Source organism: Heteronotia binoei, chromosome 4 (genome assembly GCF_032191835.1).
Source record: "Heteronotia binoei isolate CCM8104 ecotype False Entrance Well chromosome 4, APGP_CSIRO_Hbin_v1, whole genome shotgun sequence".
Classification (NCBI taxonomy): domain Eukaryota; kingdom Metazoa; phylum Chordata; class Lepidosauria; order Squamata; family Gekkonidae; genus Heteronotia; species Heteronotia binoei.
The window spans coordinates 26,241,827-26,263,357 of record NC_083226.1 but is presented as its reverse complement, the minus strand read 5'-3'; the positions used below and the strand labels follow the sequence as shown (position 1 = coordinate 26,263,357).

General features: G+C 42.0%; 1 protein-coding gene across 3 annotated transcripts in view; it reads left to right on the top strand.

Moving 5' to 3' along the window:
- NCBP1 (nuclear cap binding protein subunit 1) overlaps window positions 1-21,531 on the top strand; it is a 37,359-nt gene that overhangs the window by 1,683 nt on the left and 14,145 nt on the right. Inside the window, exons 2-17 of one of the 3 annotated variants that reach the window (XM_060236996.1) lie at window positions 572-660; window positions 3,914-4,014; window positions 4,892-5,048; window positions 6,607-6,714; window positions 8,681-8,802; window positions 9,939-10,008; window positions 11,287-11,502; window positions 12,711-12,808; window positions 13,271-13,334; window positions 13,809-13,919; window positions 14,979-15,043; window positions 15,348-15,410; window positions 15,787-15,861; window positions 16,794-16,897; window positions 17,900-18,022; window positions 19,274-19,376. In XM_060236996.1, coding sequence (XP_060092979.1) covers window positions 572-660; window positions 3,914-4,014; window positions 4,892-5,048; window positions 6,607-6,714; window positions 8,681-8,802; window positions 9,939-10,008; window positions 11,287-11,502; window positions 12,711-12,808; window positions 13,271-13,334; window positions 13,809-13,919; window positions 14,979-15,043; window positions 15,348-15,410; window positions 15,787-15,861; window positions 16,794-16,897; window positions 17,900-18,022; window positions 19,274-19,376 — 1,669 coding nt within the window. Of the gene's footprint in view, window positions 1-571; window positions 661-3,911; window positions 4,044-4,891; window positions 5,049-6,606; window positions 6,715-8,680; window positions 8,803-9,938; window positions 10,009-11,286; window positions 11,503-12,710; window positions 12,809-13,270; window positions 13,335-13,808; window positions 13,920-14,978; window positions 15,044-15,347; window positions 15,411-15,786; window positions 15,862-16,793; window positions 16,898-17,899; window positions 18,023-19,273; window positions 19,377-21,531 lie in introns of those variants that run through there. The other 2 variants (XM_060236997.1, XM_060236998.1) reach the window with 2 other exon arrangements.

Genomic DNA, 21,531 nt, shown 5'->3' with positions numbered 1-21,531 from the left:
TGTACAGAGGCAAGAATCGCCTCTTCTATGCTCAGGTTGATAGTGAATTGAAAGTTGTTGAAATCCTGCTGGAATATTCCTTCCCCTGTTGCCAGATAACAGAAGTGCCATTGATAAATACCACTGATAAATATCATTAACAGGAAATGTGTTAATAGGTAGTAACTGAGAAAACATTGCTCTAAGTCAGCCATGAAAATGTTGCATACTGTAGTGTCAATGTGGGGCTTTAGAAATGAAATGTCAGTTCCTCAGATATGTTCATATACAGTGGAATCTCTAAGCACAAGGTAGGTTTATAAAGTTGCTGCAGAAGCAAAATTTGTTGTGGATGAAGATGTCAGTCTTTCAAATCCGGTCATGAGACTTACCAATTTGATGCAGTATCAATAAAACATTGCATTAGGCTGAAATGATATTTTGACACTCCATGCAAGCATACAGATGTGAAGATCTGTGTCTGGCTTACTAATGGTTCTTAAGCAGCCATCAGATATTTACCGGCATTTTGTCTGAGAGCAGTAAAAATAGCATGGTCAGTGGTTTTCTTCACTGTTTCTTATTGGAACAGGAGGGCAGCGACACAAGAGGAGGAGAACATCCGAACCATCTAAAATTGAAGATCGGCTGGAATCCTTAATATGCGGAGTGGGAGGAAAGGTAGGAGAGACTAGTGGCTTCTTATTTGTAGCATTTGGTTTAGTCTCTTGACAAGTATTTGAATTATGCGTGCAACTTTTAAAAAATACTTGCTCTAGAAAGTTGAGTTATCAGCACATCAGAATGCCAATTGGTTTCTAGTTGGTTTCTAATTACTCCCAAAGGTACAGAGGCTGCATATTACAATGTGCACATAAACTGCAGACTATTCAATGGAAATGGTAATAAGAGGAGGAAGGAGAGCTGGAGTTAGTCCATGTATTGGTTTTTCTGTTTTCACATCTATGATCTCCCAAACAGAAATGGCCAGCTCCAGTCATATACTGTCTTTTTACCTCCTGGGGTTCCTGTTTAATCAAGATATCTTTTTGTAGCCTATAAGAATAAACATTTACATGTTTTTAAGACACATTAATAGACAGGGGAAATTCAAACTTTTGATCCAAAATAATTGATTTGATGAGATAATTTTCCAGAAATTTTCTCCATGATCAAACGTAATTGCATCATAGCATGCAAGATGTAGGGATACATGAAGTATTGAAGAATTGTAGGTTACATTGCATGGGAGAAATCTTAGCAAATAAGAAAATATGCCACCTGCTTCCTTGTTGAAAATAACTTTACAGTTTAAAAATGTTGGGTTCTCCACCTTTGGGCAATTTGTGAGGCCTGATGGAAGGATGACATACTGGAGCAGGGAGGGAAAAAATCAAAGTCTGTAACCCAAAACATCCTCTAGAGATAATGGGAATGAAGGTGCTGTGAGGTTTTCAACTGCCCATTGCTAGATTATAAATATATCTTTTTCCTCCTGTTGATTTTGAAGTTACTAATCCAGCATAGGGCACAATATGGCTTCACTGCTGCTACGTTAGAAAACCCAAATGTGTATACACCTAGCTTATGAACAAACTGTCTAGTCTGGTAAATGTCCTGAAGACACAGCAGTCCAAGTAAAGCAGCAGCAAACTCTGCCTTATAGAAGCTGCTAGATCATTGACCCAGAACCTTCAAATTTATCTTTATAACGAGAATTAAAATAGCTTTTGGTTATTAGAAAGAGGGTAAACATGTGTGCTCTGTGTGTGCTTCTCCATTAAACAGGAACACTGAGACCTTTAAACAGGAACAGTGAGAACAGAGTATACTAGTGTTACTGCAAAGACCTTTTCAAAAGTGTGTACTTGAAGTTACAGTGCTTTTTTTCATTAATATTTTATTAGGTGTGCATAGATCAACATATATATATATACATCTTATATAAATAGACTACATTTTTGCTTGTTGTCTTCTACCAATCAAGCTGAATACTAACAACAGATAAATAAACTCCTTGCTCTATCTTATTTCCTTTCTTTACCCGATCTCACCCAATCCCCGTATCACTTATCCTAATTCTTATTTTAATCATAATTATATTCTTTCTTTTTATATTCTTCTTTTCTTCTTTCACGGACTTCCATCTTTACACACTTAATTTTTTAAAAACTTTATCTTCTCTCGTGCCTGCAAAAGTTACAGTGCTGACATGTTTATATCAACTAATTATATGGGCCTTTTCCTGCTGAGCAAGAGAAGTGGAGTGGTTTTAGCCTAGAGGTGTATGGGATTGAAGTCATATTTGACCACTTTGTTCAAAGGGCATGGGGCTTCAAGAACTGGTAGTCTTTTTTGGATCCTCCGATAAGGCATATAGAATGTTTCGTTACTCCTTTAATAGGGGGGAATTGGTTTTGGTGTTGGCCATTTTGCTAACATCTTTAGCCATTGGAAGTGCAATAGACTCCATACTGAGTCTGCTGATCTTAATGGGCTTAAACTGGAGTAACTCTTCATAGGATTGTACTTAGGTCAAGCAGGAGCCAGCACAGACAGAACATAACACTCTTGGTAGCTTAGTTATTGCTAGCAGATAAGGAAGCTGGAGGATTTCGTTGCGCCTCTTTGTGTGCTTCTCCATTAAACAGGAACACTGAGACCATTAAACAGGAACAGTGAGACCAGAGTATATTAGAGAGCTAGTTTGGTGTAGTGGTTAAATGCGCGGACTCTTATTTGGGAGAACCGGGTTTGATTTCCCACTCCTCCACTTGTAGCGCTGGAATGGCTTTGGGCCAGCCATAGCTCCTGTAGAGCTGTCCTTGAAAGGGCAGCTTCTATGAGAGCTCTCTTAGCCCCACCTACCTCACAGGGGGTCTGTTGTGGGGGAGAAAGGTAAAGGAGATTGTAAGCCACTCTGAGATTCAGAGTGAAGGACGGGGTATAAATCCAATATCTTCATCTTCTTCCTCTTATCTCAAACAAGCCATACTTCCTTGCATCTCCTCTGCTGTATTAACCACACCTTCCCTTGCTGGTTTTCAACCATGATTAAGTGTTGCAACAGTAATTATGTTAATTATGGCTGTGACACTAACCGAGGCTCCTTTCCCATCAGGAATTGCTAAACTGCTTTAAATGCTGGTTTGATATCGTAATTAAGAGGGGAACTCTCTTAAATGTAATCACAGTTTACTTTAATGCCAGTAACAGCTGTGGTTAGGGGAAGTGGGGTTCATCTAAAGAAGGGAGAAGGTTGCTGGAGTCCATTGGCTGTTCTCCTTATCCCTCACTGATTCCATTGGCTGTTTTCTTTATCCCTCACTGATCTTAACAAGGGCCTTTCTCTACTGGGAGCAAGGCTGTGGAAGTTTTTAAGCAGGCTTCCTTTTTACCTTCTCCCTTCTACTGTATTGGTTATTGTTGTACATTATACTGTTTTATTTCATTGTTCTCTAAAGGCGTAGTTGTGTTTTGTTGCATTATTCACTGCTAGTATCATACTGGTCTTTATTGCTGGTTTTTAAAAAAAAATAATTTGGCAATTTGCCTTGTGCTTTAATGAAGAATACAGATGACAAATGAAATTATAATGGGCCACAGCAACATTAGCTGTAGACCTAAGATGCAAACACCCTTCTAGATATTGTGGCTGAACCCGGAGCTTTTTGCATATGTAGCTTTTCATTTTATTGCTTGCTTACTTACTATCTGCAATTACAGAATTTGTAACATCGTGTTTTAAAAACCATATTCCTGGCAGAGTGTATCTGTGGTCGGGTTTTCTTGTCTTCTACTAAGAAGCTGCACACTGAATGTTCTCAGTAACAAACCCATCTTGATAGTGACTTTGGGTGAGAATATTAACATTCTCTCTCTCTCTCTCTCTCTCTCTCTCTCTCTCTCGTTTCTTTTCAAAAAATCCCCTCAGAGTTCTTCCTCTTTGGAGAGTAATTTAGAGGGCCTGGCTGGGGTCTTGGAAGCAGATCTACCAACCTACAAGAGCAAGATACTACGGCTCCTTTGCACAGTGTATGTATGCAAAAGGTTTATGGATCCAGGTGATAATGTATGACCTACACTAAAATTTTAAAGTGCCCATACCAATGTTCCCTCTAAGCTCTGCAGTCTTGTTCAAAAATTCTGCTTTATGAGCTACTGACATTAAAATTGTGAGCTGCTGCATAAATTAGCGTTTTCTGGGGCCATTTTTCCTGAGCTAAGAAAAAGATGTGTGAGCCAGTGACTAAAAAACTGTGAGCTAGCTCACATTTACTCAGCTTAGAGGGACCATATGCTTTCACTTGTTTAAGGGTTTTTCTCTTTTAAGGACTCAGACTAGGAAGAAAAGTTGAGTGGCTGGGAGTAAACAAACTGAGTAAAATGTACTGGGACTGGAAATAAGTTTATCTGGTGTAATTGGCATATTCTTCCTGAGCCAATATGTTTGACATTGATGGTTAGAAACAATGTCAAGATTTAGTTAGGAACTTGGGAACTCAGGAGCAACAGTGTTGTGATTATTTATCTTGATCACTACCCTGTTGATTTTGTGCATGTAGTTTCTGGATTTCTACTGCTAATCATTCAGCCGTATGCTCCACCATGGAAATGCCACGATGAACAGACTTTTCCCTGTTGCAAAGAACTGCCTGAACTGGGGGATTTTCGACAGGTGAAGTTCAACATAACTTTGCCTCACGTAGACCTTGTGATTCATTGCTTCTATCAAGGCCCTGATCTACGATGAATGATGTTCACGGCTCCCTAACTGTGGAGCTAGCCATTCCAAATTCAAAGTACATCTGCTTCTTGAGTTTTGCCCTGTATAAGGATGCTGACACAGTGATTGCAATCTAAGTTAATGTCTCGTATATTCTTTGTCTCCTTTTTAATGGAAAAAAATCAGTGCACGTTTGTTACCAGAAAAGCTGACTGTTTACACGACTCTAGTTGGCTTGCTGAATGCCAGGAACTACAATTTTGGGGGAGAGTTTGTGGAAGCCATGATTCGTCAGCTCAAAGAGTGTTTGAAAGTCAACATGTATAATGAAGCTGTGTATTTAGTAAGTTGCGCTTTTTTCTTTTTCTTGTTCATCTTATAGTTATGTGGCTTGTCTTGCTGACCATCTTTCATCTTGAAGGGCATATTGTAGAAGACTGAATCTTCTGCGCACTCATTTGAAAGTTTTGTGCTGCCCTCTCTTGTGGCTTTATTATAGCACCCCTGCAGGGCTGATGCTGTGTCATGTTTTGAATTGAATACGTTTGAAGCTGCCTTATTAGGCCTTTGATCCTTATTTATTTATCTATTATTTATTTGACTTATATCCCTCTCTCCCCACCGAAAGAATGAGGGCAGCTTACATATCAATAAAACATTACATAAGAACAATTAAAACAGATATAGACAATAATACATTTAAAACATTAAGATATTACAGGTGCTATAACAAACAATCTTAAAATGATAGTATATTTAATGTTGGCAGGTAGCTGCCTACCCATTCCATATCTAATTTCATCTTCAGTTAGTACATTTATTTATTTATTTAATCTACTTAGTTGATTTATCCAGAGGTTCCATAAAAAAATCATAGGATCAGGCCTGTGCTTCAAGGTGGTTCAGATCACTTCATTCAGTGTTGCAGTCTCCGATCTTAACTGTCAAAGGCTTGGTGGAAGAGCACAGTCTTGCAGGCACTGTGGAATTGAGAAAGATCGTGCAAGGCCCTAACCTCCTCAGGAAGCTCATTCCACCAGCATGGAGCTACAACAGAGAAGGCCCTGGCTCTGGTCATCTTCAGCCCCGCCTCCTTAAGGCTGGGGATCGAAAGCAGATTTTGCAACCCTGACCGTAGTACTCTCTGGGGATCAGTATCATCTGCTCATACTGGGAGTGGTCTCCAGGGTCTCAAACAAGGTCTTTCACAACACCTACTGCCTGGATGTTTGATGTGGAGATGCTGGGGATTGAACCTGGGAACCTCTGCATTCCACCAAGTGGAGACATTTTTCACTGCCTTTGTCTTATTAATGAAACAGTGGGAAAGCAGTGCCTTTTTTTTGTACCTGTTTACTTGTTTTTCTTTAACCATGGAAGGGCTAATTTTTTGGTGTTTTTTTGCTGTTTTTGTGTGCCTGGAAGTCATGGCAATCTCTGATGACTCCTACTGAGGCATGGAGGACATTCAGAGAAGTGGCTCAATAACCTGCCTCTGCCTCCCAGCCATGGTATTCTCTTGGTATTCTTCCAAATACTTGCCGGAATCAGCCCTGCTTAGCTTCCAAGATCTGGTGAGATTGGGCTTGCCTGGGCTATCCAGATCAGGGTGAGGGGCCAGTTATAATTTCACCTCTGGATTCTATCTGTAGAGCAACTGGGATTCAGCTTCCCTGCCCCTTTGCACAGATGGAAGGTACTGAACCACAAAAAGCTCATGTTTGTTTAAAGCTGGAATGTGGGGTTTCCTTGCAACCTCTCTGCCCATAGTGAGGGGAATGGGGGCAGGAAAGTACATGAATTGGCTTCTGATAATTGCCCCCTTAGAATCCAGGTCATCCTAGTTGGGGGAGGGGGCATTTTCCCACAAAATTCTGGAATATTTCTGTTCTTTCCCCTAGGTCCGTTTTCTATCCGATCTAGTGAATTGCCATGTAATAGCCGCACCTTCAATGGTAGCCATGTTTGAGAACTTTGTTGGTGTGACTCAGGAGGAGGATGTACCTCAGGTAATCAATGATATTCTTACATCATGGATCACTTACTCTTGACATATACCACCACCACCACCACCTCCCAGCATAATCACTTTCAAAGTTTAGTCTCACTACAAATTATTTGTCTGTGGTGGGGGATCTAAAGCTCTATGAATAAGGCAGACTCACAAATGTCAGTGGACCGGCAGCTCATCTTGACACCCAAGAACCTTGCTATTGGATCATATGAATTAATTTATTATTGTATGGCAGTGTGTGTATAGCCAGGAGATCCTAGGATTGTCTGGCAGCCAGAAGCTCTAGCTCTTTTGAGGCGAGCTAGGTTTACGGTGAGCTGAGAAAGTTCACAGAGAACTGTGACTGACCCAAGGTCACCCAGCTGGTTTCAAGTGGAGTAGTGGGGAATTGAACCCAGTCCTCCAGATTAGTCTGCCACTCTTAACCACTGCACCAGAATGGATCATACAGTAGGACTGAACACATGGGAATTCTTGTCCAGCTTCATGTAGCGTGTGTGCAATCAGAAAATTGGTTCACATTTGGATTTCCACAATAATTTTCGCCATGGTTGAGTTCCCTACTACTGTGGTTGCTGGCATATTATTAAAATTAAACATTCTGCCTTTCAGGTACATAAAGTGCTTAGGAGTTCGTTCCTATCAGATTCAGGTCATTGCCTAAATTGTTAGATCAATATCTTTCTGAAAGGGCGTAATTAAACCCCTATTCAGCAACTGCTTTTGGTGGAGGCCTGGTTGACGACAAGGGAATGGAGGGTGGTGAGCCAGGAATCCATACCCCAGCTCCCAAATTATTTGCTACTATTATTGCCTTAAAAGCTGCTCATTCTCTCCCATCTCATATTCTGGAGCTGGCAGCTGAAAGCCCAGATGACACAGTGCAGGGGATTGGATTTGGCCCAGGGCTACCAGTTGCTAACTCCTTGGCTGAAGGATCGTTAAGTCGTTAAGTTGTTCAGTAGTCATCTTTATCAGCATCTGTAGAAACGGCAGGCGACTTATTTCAAGTTCCAGATCTTTTGAGAAATGTCAGTAGTTATCAGAGAAGGAAGCTTATCTTAACAACAGTTGAGGAAGTAAAGGTCTGAGTAAAAGCCAGTTCAGCGTAGTGGTTAGGAGAGCAGGCTCTAATCTGGGAGAACTGGGTTTGATTCCTCACTTCTCCACATGCATCTGCTGGTGTGACCTTGAGTCAGTCACAATTTCTTTCAGAGTTGTTCTCTCAAGCAGTTCTTGAAAGAGTTCTCTCAGCTCTACCTACCTCACAGGGTGTCTGTTGCAGAGAGGGAAAGGAGATTGTAAACTGCTATGAGACTCTGAGTGAAGGGTGCAGTATAACTCCAGTCTCTTCTTCTCTTCCAAAAGCAGTGGTTAGTAGGAACAGACATTTTGTACATGGGCTGCTCGTACAAACCCTTTGTGCAGGAGATTCTATTTTTGTATGGAGCAGTCAATGGCAGAATTCAGGGTTTCCAAGGAAATGCTGGATTATTTCTTTTGGTGTTGCCTTTCCAGAACAGACACAAGGTCACTACAGTATCTTATCCATAAAAGACCTGGGGGCTGCTCTAACTTTCATATCAAAATGTTGAGGTTTTCCTTCAGGGCTTCAAATGCAGTATATTTTTCAGACTGATCTGAAATGATCACAACAAGGCGTGTGTATTAAAAATAAAACCTGATCTGTTAAAGTTGAACCTAATTGAATTTAGGTTCACATAAATAAGCAAGTTCAGCCACATGTGCTTGTGCATGTCTGTTCTATATATGTGTTAAAGATTTGTGCTTCAAGCATAGTTCCAAAGTGCTGCTGAACATCTTAAAATCCTAAATAGATCTTTACTACATTTAATCTGTTGTGATCTGATTCATTATTCCACTGACGTGATAAGAAATCTCACGTGCTTTTTCCTCCTTACTGGCATGCAGTTGTACCGTACCGTTTTTGTTTGACACAGGTGCGGTGTGACTGGTATGTGTATGCGTTTCTGTCATCCTTACCTTGGGTGGGAAAGGAATTGTACGAGAAGAAGGATGCTGAGATGGACCGTATCTTGTCCCATGTTGAAAATTACTTGAAGTAAGGAAACCAAGAGACTGTCTGCTGTGCTTTGTTGAGTGTAGGAGTAGTGTCTTCTCTGAAGCGATTCTTAAGTTGTAGAAGCTCTTGTCTCATGACAGTTGAACACACATAAAATTAGATGTGCAAAATTGAGTTAGCATCGCTGCTTGTTACTAGGAAACATTTGGTCTTTCTGGAACAGAGTGTAAAGTATAGGACTGGCCCCTGCAAGCCGTGGTTTGCAATATGGGAGTAAACTCTTCCCTCCCTCCTCTTCTTCAGCTCAAATTCCTATGTGTGCTTCTGTCACGACTCTGTGAAATATCTGTGCCGTTGCTAATAATGGTGAACCAAGATAGTTCGTGAGACATAGACTGAAAACTCTAGTTTGAAGTTTATACAGGACACTAATTTGTATTAAACATGCAACATAAGACTGCGGTTAAAACAAACAAGGAAAAGGCAAGAGGAAATTGTGGTGGGTGTACGGATGCTGCTGCCCTTGCGGACTTTAGTTTGCAGGGAGTTAGATCAGCACCAGACATAGGATTTAAGGCTATCTTGCGAAACACTCGCCTCTTCCATGGCTGCTGTGCAGGAAAGGTAGGGGCAGAAATTGTGCCCCCAAGGCTTCCTTGTGTGCCATTGCTGTAGTTGTATGCATTCCTGTGGTGATGATGGGAGGGCTTCCGTGAATGGCACCACTGCTTGGTGAATGGCACAGGCAGCTTATAGTCAATCCATATGAAGAAAAGCCAAGTTGGAAAGTGGCCACTAGATGCCCAGACTTTCCCTCTAGTTGCAGGGCAGACCTGTTATAGGGGATGCACCACACTTTTAATAGCTAAAATACTGCCCAAAGATCAGTAGTGCTGAGGAGTAAAACTTACGTTTTAATTTATTTTGTGTTTGTGTGCATGCATGCCTGGAAGTCATGGCTGGCTTTTGGCGACCCCTAGTGAGGCAAGGACATTCAGAGGGGTGGCTTGCTATTGCCCGCCTCTGCATCCCAGCCCTTGTATTCCCTGGAGGTCTCCATCCAGGTGCATGTCAGGGTTGGCCCTGCTTAGCTTCTGAGATCTGACGAAATCAGGCTCCTGAGGAGGAGGAGGAGTGACTTAACATGGTTTTTCCCTCTTTTCCTCTTGCTTCAGGCGCCGCCAGAAGATTCACGTGCCAATGTTACAAGTTTGGTCTGCTGATCAGCCACATCCGCAAGAAGAGGTAGGTGTATCTGGGCTTCTTTAAATCCACACCAGTGCATTCACTGAAGAATGTTTCGTTGGAATACCCCGTTTTGATTTGAGCTGCTATGGGCAACTCTGATAAATGAATTTGTTGTGCTCTCCTCCCACCCCCCATCCCCCCCCAAAAAAAAATTGCTGCTGTTTTAGGGACAAGTCCTGGCACTGGTTTTTCTTTCCTGAATGTCAAAACAACAGTTCACGAGTATTCTTTCATTAACAAAAGAATATTTATTGCCCATGCTTGCTCATTCCCTTATCCCCATTCAGTCTTTGGAGTACTGAGTTGGGTTTAGCAGTAATATTCGACTGATGGAATGGGGAGGATTTTTGCCCGTCGTGCTGATCCTGAGCATCCCTGTATCCTTCAGAAATGGTGTTTTGGAGGGATTCAGTGAGACCTTGGAAGGAGAAAATGCCCTACTGCTGACACAAATGCCTTCCATCAGCAGAAAGCTGCCAGTGAATCCAGAACAACTTAAGAATGCTGAACTCATTGTCTGTGTATGTAATATCATTTCCAAGTGGCAGTTTGCAAGCTTCTGATCCCACCAGTTGCCGTTTCATGGTGCTTGGCAAACTAGCTGTTCCCAGTGTGAGCTCTGACTCCCCACCCCACCCCCAACAGTAGACCCAACTTGCAATTTACCTTCTGCTTTTGAAAGTCTCCTCACTTTGATGAATGCTTTGCCACATGGCGGGTGAAGGAGAAGGGGAGTGCTTGTATTTGCTGAGCACCTCTTGGTCATGTCAAACTAACTGACAAGCTTTCTGAACCGCAAGAAAAAAATTGTCAGCAGCCTAATGTATCCTAAAGCAAAAAAACCCAAAATCCACATGATACCTTCTGTTAGGAGCAACCCAATGACACATAGCAATGTGTGAGCTTTCAAGAGCACCACAACTCTTCATGAAATTGGACATTAACACACACACACCCCATTTTAATGTTAAACAAGTTATTTTAAACATTTCTTGGGGGTAACGTCAGCCTGTCAAACAGTTCTGTTGAATTCAAACGCTTGTACACTGTTGTGTCATTGTGTTGCTCCTAACAGAAAGGTGTTATGTGAATTGTGTTCTTTGACTCTTAGCAGATGACTACTTAAGGCAGCGATGGGTCAGGGAGCTAGTGGGAGGGTATTCAGTTTTCCAAGCTAGAAAATTAAACAGAGAGGTGACCTCCAAAGGAACAAGGGGCATCCCTGCATGAAGAGCTTAGAAATTGCTGAAAAGCAATTCTTTTTTTTCCGTGAAGTACTTAGACTGCCTCTGGGCTCAAGTTCAGAAGCTGAAGAAGGACCACTGGCAGGAAAGGCACATTCCGCGGCCCTACCTGGCATTCGACAATGTGCTGTGCGAGGCGCTGCAGCATAACCTGCCTCCCTTCACTCCCCCACCGCACACGGAAGATTCCGCCTACCCGATGCCTAGGGTGATCTTTAGAATGTTTGACTACACGGATGATCCCGAGGTGAGCTGTGGGCAGGGGATGGGGATTCACGTGGCTGATTTTATTTGCTGCTGTGGGGGGGTGGGGGGGGAAGCAGCTGAAGAATTCCCTAACTGCTGGAAGAAGCTGGAGCGTTCCTTTAAAAAAATTAAAGCCGCTGTGTGGAATGTATCCATGTCCCTAGGAGCAGGTCACTCTGCATGGTGTTGCTTCCCTCCTCCGCCTGTGCAGGGATGAGGCATTCCAATGGAGGGAGTGAATATTCTTCGGAGGGAGCGAATATTCGTTGGGCATCACTGGCATAGCTGAGCTACGGCTGATGGGCTTGCAGCAGCTAACATGGTGGCTCACGTGGAGACTTTTCAGTCCTGCTCCGGAGTGCTGCTGAAATGGGAGTGCCCTAGGTGCAGGGCGTGACCATACAGTTGCTTCCTGATACTCACCATATGGAGGCACTGCTTCCTTCTGTGGGGTGGGAAGACTTCCTGCAGTCCTTGCTGCAGGCAGGCAGCAGGGAACTTTGAAGGCATCTCTGCTTCTCAGAAAGCTCTGTACCATCCCTGGCTGTAAGCAAAGGGAAGGGTGGGATTTCTAGAAGCAATTGGGTTTCCTTGGAGCTGCAAGGAGACTGCATGGCCAGGATGCTGGACCCTGAGAGAGGGGGCAAAGTAGATCCTCCTGAATGCTAGAGTGAAATGCACTTCCAGTTTTAATCTAGAAAAAAAAAACTACATTGAACTAAACTGTAACTGAGGGCAGCCACTGGGTTAGAAGCCTTCATAGCTGGGGGTGGGGTCCCAAATTTGTCTAGTTTCTGCATTTTTTATTTTGTTTTGTTTTGTCTAAAACTGCCTGAGATCCAGATATCCACTTCAGCTCTTGCAAGGGACTTACAGTTGCCAAGTGGGGGTTTTGATTATTAATTTTTAGTAGCTGCTCCTTGCTTCTAAAGGCAGCTGGTGGCATGGCATGGGGAAATGCTGTATGAAAAAAAAAATGAATCAAAAACCTCCTTTGTGCTCACGGAAGTAGCTGCAGGGGGTCCAATCCCATTCTCTGTTCTTAAACGGCAGCCAAATTCAGCCTCAGCACATACGCTTTCCAGTATGCTGAAAAGAGTTGGCAAAATGTTTCAGTTTCTTTGTAAAACATATTCCTAGAACAGTCGCCAGAACTCTGATGGAGACTTGGAGACTGTCCCACTCACCTCCTCTGCATCCTTTCAACAGGGTCCTGTCATGCCTGGCAGTCACTCGGTAGAGAGGTTCGTGATAGAAGAAAATCTCCACTGCATCATCAAATCACACTGGAAGGAGAGAATGACGTGGTGAGGAATCTTGACTTTCACGTAGAACAAGCAACAGGCAGCCAAGAGGTCTTTCCCAAACCCAGTGATGGTGAAATATCCTACACTGTTGGGGGCAAGGGGGGACTTTTAAGGCCAAGACTGCATGTTTTAAAACAAACTTGGGAAAGTGAGGTGGCTTTCTGGAGCAGGAGCTAACTGCCAAGGATCTTGCTTAAAACAAAGTTAGAATCTGGAATGCGGCTCCTTGCTCCCGAAGACAACTCAAAATGTGTCTGGATGGGGCTTCTTGTTTACACCCAAGGTAGACAAGATCTGTGAATGGATCTCCCAAACATGTTTTTACTTTGAAATAACAACTCTGGGCCGTGTGTGTGTGTGTGTCTCTATGTGTGTGTTACATAACTAAAAGCATTTGTTCATTCTTCCTAGCTAGGCTTATATATTTGTATTTGTCACACATCCGTCTGTCTCTTTCTCTAGTGCTGCCCAGTTGCTGAGCTACCCTGGAAAGAACAAGATCCCTCTGAACTACCATATTGTTGAGGTATAAATTTTGCTTAGCACAGGCATTAAATTTGACAGTTGTACTAATTACAGCTTACGTAGTAAACTTCAGTAAATACGGTCTGTCCAGTAACAATGATATCCTGATTGGCATATTGCTCTAAAACTGAACAGAATTGGGTCTAAGACCCCTGAAGTCTGTGCATCCTTGTTATACTTCATTGTAAGTTCTTGGAACAAGGGCAAAAAAGAAACTTAAAGAAATGCTTAGTTTCCAACTGCATAGGGCAGCGGTCCCCAATGACCATTTTGGATAGCTGAAATGCAGCCCCAGTTTAAAATGCACACCTTTAATAAATATGCATTATTTTATATAGTGTTTATAATAGTACAAAGCACGAGGGCCACCAGTAAAGTTTCCATTGTATTCCAAGAGGTATAGGTTAACAAAACATGTTAGCACTGAAGTCAGTAGCATTTCAGCCTCTCCATTGTATCTTTTTTTGCCACCTAGGTCATCTTTTCTGAGATGTTTCAGCTTCCTGTTCCGCCACGCACAGAGGTCATGTACACAACTCTTCTTATTGAACTCTGTAAACTTCAGCCTGGCTCTTTACCTCAAGTTGTATCCTTTCTTCTGCAAGTCCTCTCATCCTGAGTTAGTTTGTTACTTTATGCAGGAAGCAGATGGTTGTAGCAATAGCTGTTTCATCCTCAGAGAGCGATCATGTTATCTTTGGGGTGAGATTGTGATAAAATAATACTGGTAAATCCCTTTTCCGGATTTTGTTTGTTGTCATGCTTTTGCATTGCTTCTTGTTGCTTGTTTCAGAGGGTTCTTTTCTTCCAACCCCGGTGGCTTATTCTTCAGAGTGTCCCACTTTATGTTCTTAAAGTTATTTCAAATATCTTTTGCTGTTTCATAGGACTTTGCAGCGTTTATAAGAATAGCGCCTAAGTTGAAGGTGGTAGTTAACATGTGTAACGTCCTTAATTATCCACTTGTGATTCTCCAGAATTATCCTCGTAAATCTCCTAATCACTAATTTAATTTCATCATAATTGGAAAAGGGTTTAATGGTTGATTTCCATTAAATGCATCATTTTAGTACAAGGTTTCCCTGGCCGTATGATTGGAAACCCCCATTATTTGGAGGGAGGGTGCTATTCAGAGAGACGTGTTACAAACAAATATTGTTTGCTCTCTGCAGTGAAGGGTGGGGTTGGAAGTGGCGCATGAGAGCCCAAAAGCATGTTTAATGTTCTCCCTGAGATTCAGTGCCGGAACAGGCTCCAAGTTAATAAGGAGATACCTTTGTTGGTATCTGTTGTATGTAGGTAAAACCTTCACGGTGAGATATAGCTGATCTGTAGCACTATGAAAAGTAAGTTTTGTACATTCAGCTGCTGTGTGATATCTGTAAGAAGAGCACTAATCCAGAACTAATCTCATTCTCTTAGTTTTTGCCAGAAAAATAACTTGACAGCTTAATTGTGGAAAGCAGGTCCAATAAAAAAGCATACTCCCCCTGCTTCTTTTGTATCTTGAAAATGAGACATAAGTACCCAAGTTCTTCTTAGTGGTAGGAGCTGGGTATGTGGAGGGTTTTGCACATATCCCCCAAAACCACAAAGGACAGCTTAACGACTCATCCCATTTGGTACCTTAACCAGAAACTTGCAGCTAGCACAAGCCGCTGAAATGTTGTACATGCGCCTGGATACAATGAATACGACCTGCATAGATAGGTGAGTAAATCTGCTAGATCTCTAAGGAGCTTGGTGAAATTGCCACCTATCCCCAAATTGAACAGCACCATCCGTCTATAGTTTGCCAAAGCTGTTTTATGGGCCATTCTTGTTTTGTTTGTCCTGTAACGGTGACTCTCAAAGACCATATCTTTGCAGTGAGCTGGAAACAGCACTGGTACGAAATATATTGCTTGGTTTGGAAGTTAATAGGGTGGGGTGGAATTTAAGTGATAGCCCTGTGAATGGCTCTGGGTCACACATTGAGAAATTACCAGCATTTGATTTTTGTTTTCCATTTAAGGTTTATCAATTGGTTTTCCCACCATTTGAGTAACTTTCAGTTCCGTTGGAGTTGGGAAGACTGGTAAGTTTCTATACAGCCTATTGCAAGCTTTTGCTTCTTGCTACCTCTCAAAATGACTTGACTTCTGTTTTGCTTTTAAATGTAACATAATTCTTAGCTCCTTCTGAGGTACTTGTCTCTAGAGTGCTAATTACCACACGTTCCAAAAATGATGATGGCTTTTTAATGGGAAAAGTTTACTTACCCATCTCCTAGTTTTAAAATGTCTTCCTTTTTAAGTACATTATGTGGGGGGAGTTTGCAGTTATAAATGCTTCTCTAATATTAATTTGCTTTCTTACTGATGCTGCTGTGGAGCTTAAACCAGCATGTACAAGGGAAAACATAAATGGATTAACAGTAGCTACATGATTTTATTCTTGCTGTTCAATAACAGGTCAGACTGTCTTACGCATGACCTCGACAAGCCCAAACCTAAATTCGTAAAAGAAGTATTGGAGAAATGCATGAGGTAAGTAAAATTTGAGGATTGCAGATGGGGTACAGTTAGTCAGAATCAGAGATGTATCAAGATGGAGTTAAACTTTGTGAGGGGAGGAGTGAAGAATCATATGAAATAGTCTCTCAGTTCTTACACTGGCTTGTCACTGTGTGTTGATGTGCTCCCTCCTCCCTGCACATGCTCAGTTAATGCCTTCTGCTTTTGTGCAAACCAGTGCTTGCTGTTGCATATGAACCGGCAAGCTTCAGTTTGCGTTTTCCCTTCCAGACCACGATCCGCATGGCAGCTTTGCATCCCCCTTTGGAGGGCCCAAGCACAAGTCATTGGTTGCAGTTTGGTTGGCACTAAAAAGCAGACATCCCTAATTGACTAGGAGCATGTGTGTGGAAGTGGAAGGGCACAAGCACCTGGCTCATCCATTTAATGCCAAACTGCAGCTTGGCATTCCAGCTGAAGTGACAGCTTGAGGCAGCCTCACTGTCTTTTGCAGTCTCACTACCTCAACAATAGAACATTTGCAGCTGCTGCAGATTTTGTTCCATCCTGTAGAACTGACTTCCCTCGTTAATAGATCTAGAGTCCTAATGTGAAGAAGGAACCACATTGATATTTCTGGCCGTTGAACATGTGCATCTTTTATGTAGGATATTACCTGGCTTTCAGCACACAGGAATGACAAACTTTCATTTCTGAAAGGTTTCTAGGCTGCAGTAATAGTTCTGAAAGCATGGCTGTTTTGCAGTCTGGCTCGAGAAGTGGACAGATTTTTAAGCAGGAAAACTCTGTATATTTCATCTACCAGTGTGACCTGGAAACTTCCAGCATTGGCCAGGAGAGTGCTGTACTAATTCATGGTTTGTCTACTCTGTACTTGGCAACAGCCAAAGTCCTTTGTCCAATTCCTGTAAAATCTTTCCTTTTTTTTTCTCCTTCCCCCCCAGGTTGTCATACCACCAACAAACAGTATCTGTTGTTCCTGCCACTTTTTCAGTCCTGTTTCCTGCCAATCCATCATGCATTTATAAATACGGAGATGAAAGTAACAGTATGTATGCTGTTTGTATGGCTTTTTCAGAAAACATTAATAGTTTCTGAGATAACTGTCTGTTACCACTTGAGATGATACAACTACATCACCCTGAAGGACGAAACCTTATTGTTCTGGGAAGGAGTGCTTTAGAGCAGGGGTGGCCAACGGTAGCTCTCCAGATGTTTTTTGCCTACAACTCCATCAGCCCCAGCCAGCATGGCCAATGGCTGGGGCTGATGGGAGTTGTAGGCAAAAAAACATCTGGAGAGCTACCGATGGCCACCCCTGCTTTAGAGAATTGGTTTTCTGAAAGATCATGTAGCAGAGCAGCTCAGAGACTGACAAGGCAGATTACTCCGGCTGAATCCCATTGAAATCTTGGGGCCTTATATGAACTATTCTGTCATAATCTCGGGCCTATGGTTGCAGTATGGGAATTGTTCGTGCCAGGCTGCTGTAAGGGATGTGGTCATGGGTAGCTGATAGGGTGTCTGACTTTGGACTGGAGAGACCTCAGTTCAAAACCCTCTTGAGCCATAACGCTCAGTAGATGAACCTTGAACAGTTGCTGTTTTGCTCAGTCTAATTTACCCCACAAGAGTCCTGTGCCTTTTTTTTTTTTAAAAAAAGGGGAACTAGAATCACCAAAGAGATGCAGTTATACATCTCCTCAAGAGCTCCGAAGAAACTTTAGAGCACAGGTCCCCAATGTTTTTAAGCGTTTGGCATTCTGACCCAGGAGTGGTTGGTGCCACTACAGCATCGCTGCCTCAGGAGGTAGAGCCAACCACAAAATGTCAAAGGTTGTGGTTACTTTTAACCAGGGCATGTGTATCTTAAACTTTAAAATGAGGATCCAGATTAACGGAGGAGGGAGGAGAGGAACGAAGCCTGATTTGTCCTGGAAGTCTGGAGCCCTCCTCAGAACAGGAACTCGATGGTAAGTTCACAGTTTTTCATTTACAAAAGATTTGTGCCAGATTTCTAACAAAACAAATTTTTTTTGTCTGTGTGTAGAGTCTCTTCCTGGATACAATGTTGCACTCTGTTTAAACATCGCCATTAAAAATAAAGCCACCACCGAGGAAATCCTCACTATTCTGAAGGATGTGCCCAATCCTAATCAGGATGACGATGACGGTAAGGGTATTTAATAGCAACAAAAGGATGCGGTCCATCTGGATACTGCTGTGAATTGTTAAATTGCAGTTCTCATTCTAAGGCTGCGTCAGGTAAACTGTAAAGAGATTTTTTAGAGTTAAGTTTGAGCTGAACTAGTCTAAATCCCTTTTGGGATTAGTTTCATGATTCCTTGGATATGCAGGCTGTGCGTTTCATATCACCGAAATGGACTGATCTAAATTGCTTATTTGAGCAAGCAGAAAATGAAGAAGACTGTGTTTGGCCTGCTTGAAAATTCTCGTTTTTCCCATGGTTACTGTCCATTTGGAATCATATCTATTAAAATATACCTTGAAAGTGGGTCGTTAATCTAGTTTAGCATAAGCGTGGTCATTTTTTTTTAGTTGTATGTGTGAGGAAATCATGGTGACTTCAGATGAGGTGATCCCTAGTGGGGCTTGGGCATTTTTCAGAGAAGCGGCTTGCACTGCCTGCCTCTGTGTCCCGGCTCTGGTATTCCAAGTACTTGCCAGGGTTGGCTCTAGTTAGCATCTTGAGATTTATTTATATATTATATTATATTATATTATATTATATTATATTATATTATATTATATTATATTATATTATATTATATTATATTATATTATATTATATTATATTATATTATATTATATTATATTATATTATATTATATTATATTATATTATATTATATTATATTATATTATATTTATAGCCCCCCCTCCCCTATTGGGCTCAGGGCAGCTCACAACAGTTAAAATACATAATGTTAAAATAAACTACAGTAAAATCATTAAAATTCATTGTATACATACAATACATTTGCACTTTCCGTCCTAAAATCCAAGATGGTATCAGTATTATTAATTCTGATCTGACAAGATCAGGCCCTTGCCTAAGCTATCCAGGTTAGGGCTAGCATGATCATATCTTTGAGGAATAAATTCTTGCACAGGCTTTGTTTGAATGGATGCTGGTGTATTTTAAAAAAGCCAGATAAAATCCCTTGGACGATGAAGGCATGGCCTTGGCAGACACACTGTGACTAATTTGGGACAAACGGCTTGATGTTCTGTAGAAGAGTTGTCTAAACCGTTCCCACTTCACCATCATTATGAGAGAGTCTTGCATTTTTTTTGAAAAAAAGTTTAAGATAGCAAAAAAAAAATTCTGATGAATTCATCCAACATGAATCAAAGGTGTAGGGGAAGGACTGACTCAGGTGGAACTCTTTTACCCCCTCCAGATGAAGGCTTCTCCTTCAATCCTCTGAAGATAGAAATATTTGTACAGACCCTGCTTCATTTGGCTGCCAAGTCATTCAGTCACTCCTTCAGTGCTCTGGGAAAGTAAGTGTTACCAATTTGTCGTATGTATCTGCAGGGCTTTTTTTGAGCCGGAATGTCTGGGCAGCGTTCCGGCTCAGCCTGGGAGGCTTCCCCTGCTGTTGGGCAGGGCTCAGAGAGGCCAGCCAGGCTTGCGCAGGGCCTCCAGATGTCTGGGTGTTGGGCGGGGCTTAGGGAGGCCAGCCACGGTTGCGTGGGGGCCTCCCGACGTCCATCTGGCTGGCAGGGCTTGGGGGTCAAGCTGCAGAGCCCGGGCTTCTTGGGAGTCAGCAGTTTTACAGGTAAGTTGCTTTCTTTCAGTTTATTTCTTTTCCTTTCTTTTTCCTTTTTCTTTCTTTCCTCCTTACTTTACTTGTTTCCTCCTTTCACTCCTTCCCTCCTATTTACTTTCTTTTCCTTTTTTCCCTCTATTTGTTTCCAACTGTCTCCCCCTTCCTCCCTTTCATTCATTATTTCTTTCTTTTTGTCAGTGTTTCTTTCTTTCTCTCTCCCCCCTTTCATTCATTCATTTTTTCTTTGTCAGTCTTCTCTGTCTGCTTTATTTTCCACTCTCTTTCTTTCTTTCTTTCTTTCTTTCTTTCTTTCTTTCTTTCTTTCTTTCTTTCTTTCTTTCTTTCTTTCTTTCTTTCTTTCTTTCTTTCTTTCTTTCTTTCTTTCTTTCCTGTCTGTGTGTCAATATTTCTTTTTTCCTGTTTGCCTTATTTCCCTCTCCCTCCCTCTTTTTTTTCTTTCCAACTTTCTCCCCCTTTCATTCATTCATTTTTTCTTTCTGTCAGTCTTTCTTTTTTCTCTATTTGCTTTCTTTTCCACTTCCCCACTCTTTTTTTCTGTCAGTCTTTCTGTCAATATTTCTTTTTCCATGTTTGCCTTTTCCCACTCCTTCTTTCCTTCCTTCCTTTTTCCCTCCCTCCCTCCCCCTCTCTCTCTCTCTGTAAGTCATTCTTTTTCCCTATTTGCTTTATTTCTCTTTCTTTAAGCACTACACCATTCTGGCTCTTGTGATTGAGTAGTGTGTTGGAATTTGATTTTTTTTTCTGGGATGGCTATATATTTATGCCTTTGTATATGTATATGGCTATATATTTCTGGACTTTTTCCAGTGTTAGAATATCTTTTTTGAGATGTGATGACCAGAATTGTTACCACACCTCATAAAAGACATTATGGCACTTTCGGTGATATCAGAGGTGTGGCCTAGTATGCAAATTATGGTGATGTCAGAGGTGTGACCTAGTATGCAAATGATGGTGATATCAGAGGTGTGGCCTAGTAGCCAAATGATGGTGATGTCAGAGGTGTGGCCTAGTATGCAAATAATGGTGATGTCAGAGGTGTGGCCTCACATACTAATGAGTTCTTGCTGGGCTTTTTCTACAAAAAAAGCCCTGTGCATCTGGTTATAATCTGCTTGACTTTATTATGAGGTAGCACTTGACATGCAAGCATAACCCATATATTTAAAGGAAAAACTGATTTCCAGCAGTCTGAATAAGCATATTACCTCATTTTGTTTCCACTGTGCAATCTACAGCAGGATAGGTAACAGGCAACTCAGAATCTTGGCTACATCCTCAAGGGCTTTCCTGCATGGTCCTTGACCCCAAGATTCTTCCCCACTTTTCTATGCATCTTGGCAGTTTCTTCATAAGCCCGAGACCTGGGCCAAGGGCCCTTAGACCCCCACCCATTCTAATCTGAACAGCAGCAAAGGCTTCACTCCAGATGTGGGTAAATGGGAAAGGAGCAGGTCAAGTGCATCTGAGGAGAGTTGGGCAATCTTTGGCTAAGAGGAGATCAGAGAGCCCCTTTGCATGTGCACGAGCAGGTAGGTCAAAAGCTGACCCTTGATAAAATAATCAGTTGCTGACTGTGCAGAGTGACAATCTTTGCGCTGGAACCCTAAAGTGTCGTTGTGAAGCCAGGAAGGGGAGAAGCAGGATGAACAAGGAGAGGAGGCTCTTGCAGGCTGGATGGGGCGCCTTGGTTTTGAATTTGTAGCAAAATGGCTATTAAATAGTCTGCTGCTCAGTAACATATTCATTACCAGAGAAAAAGAGGTGCCGGAGCTCATTAGCACAAGTCATTTGCATAGCTCATTTGCATATACCACACATCTCCGACATCATCAGGAGGTGTACTAAATTATATCAGCTCAGCG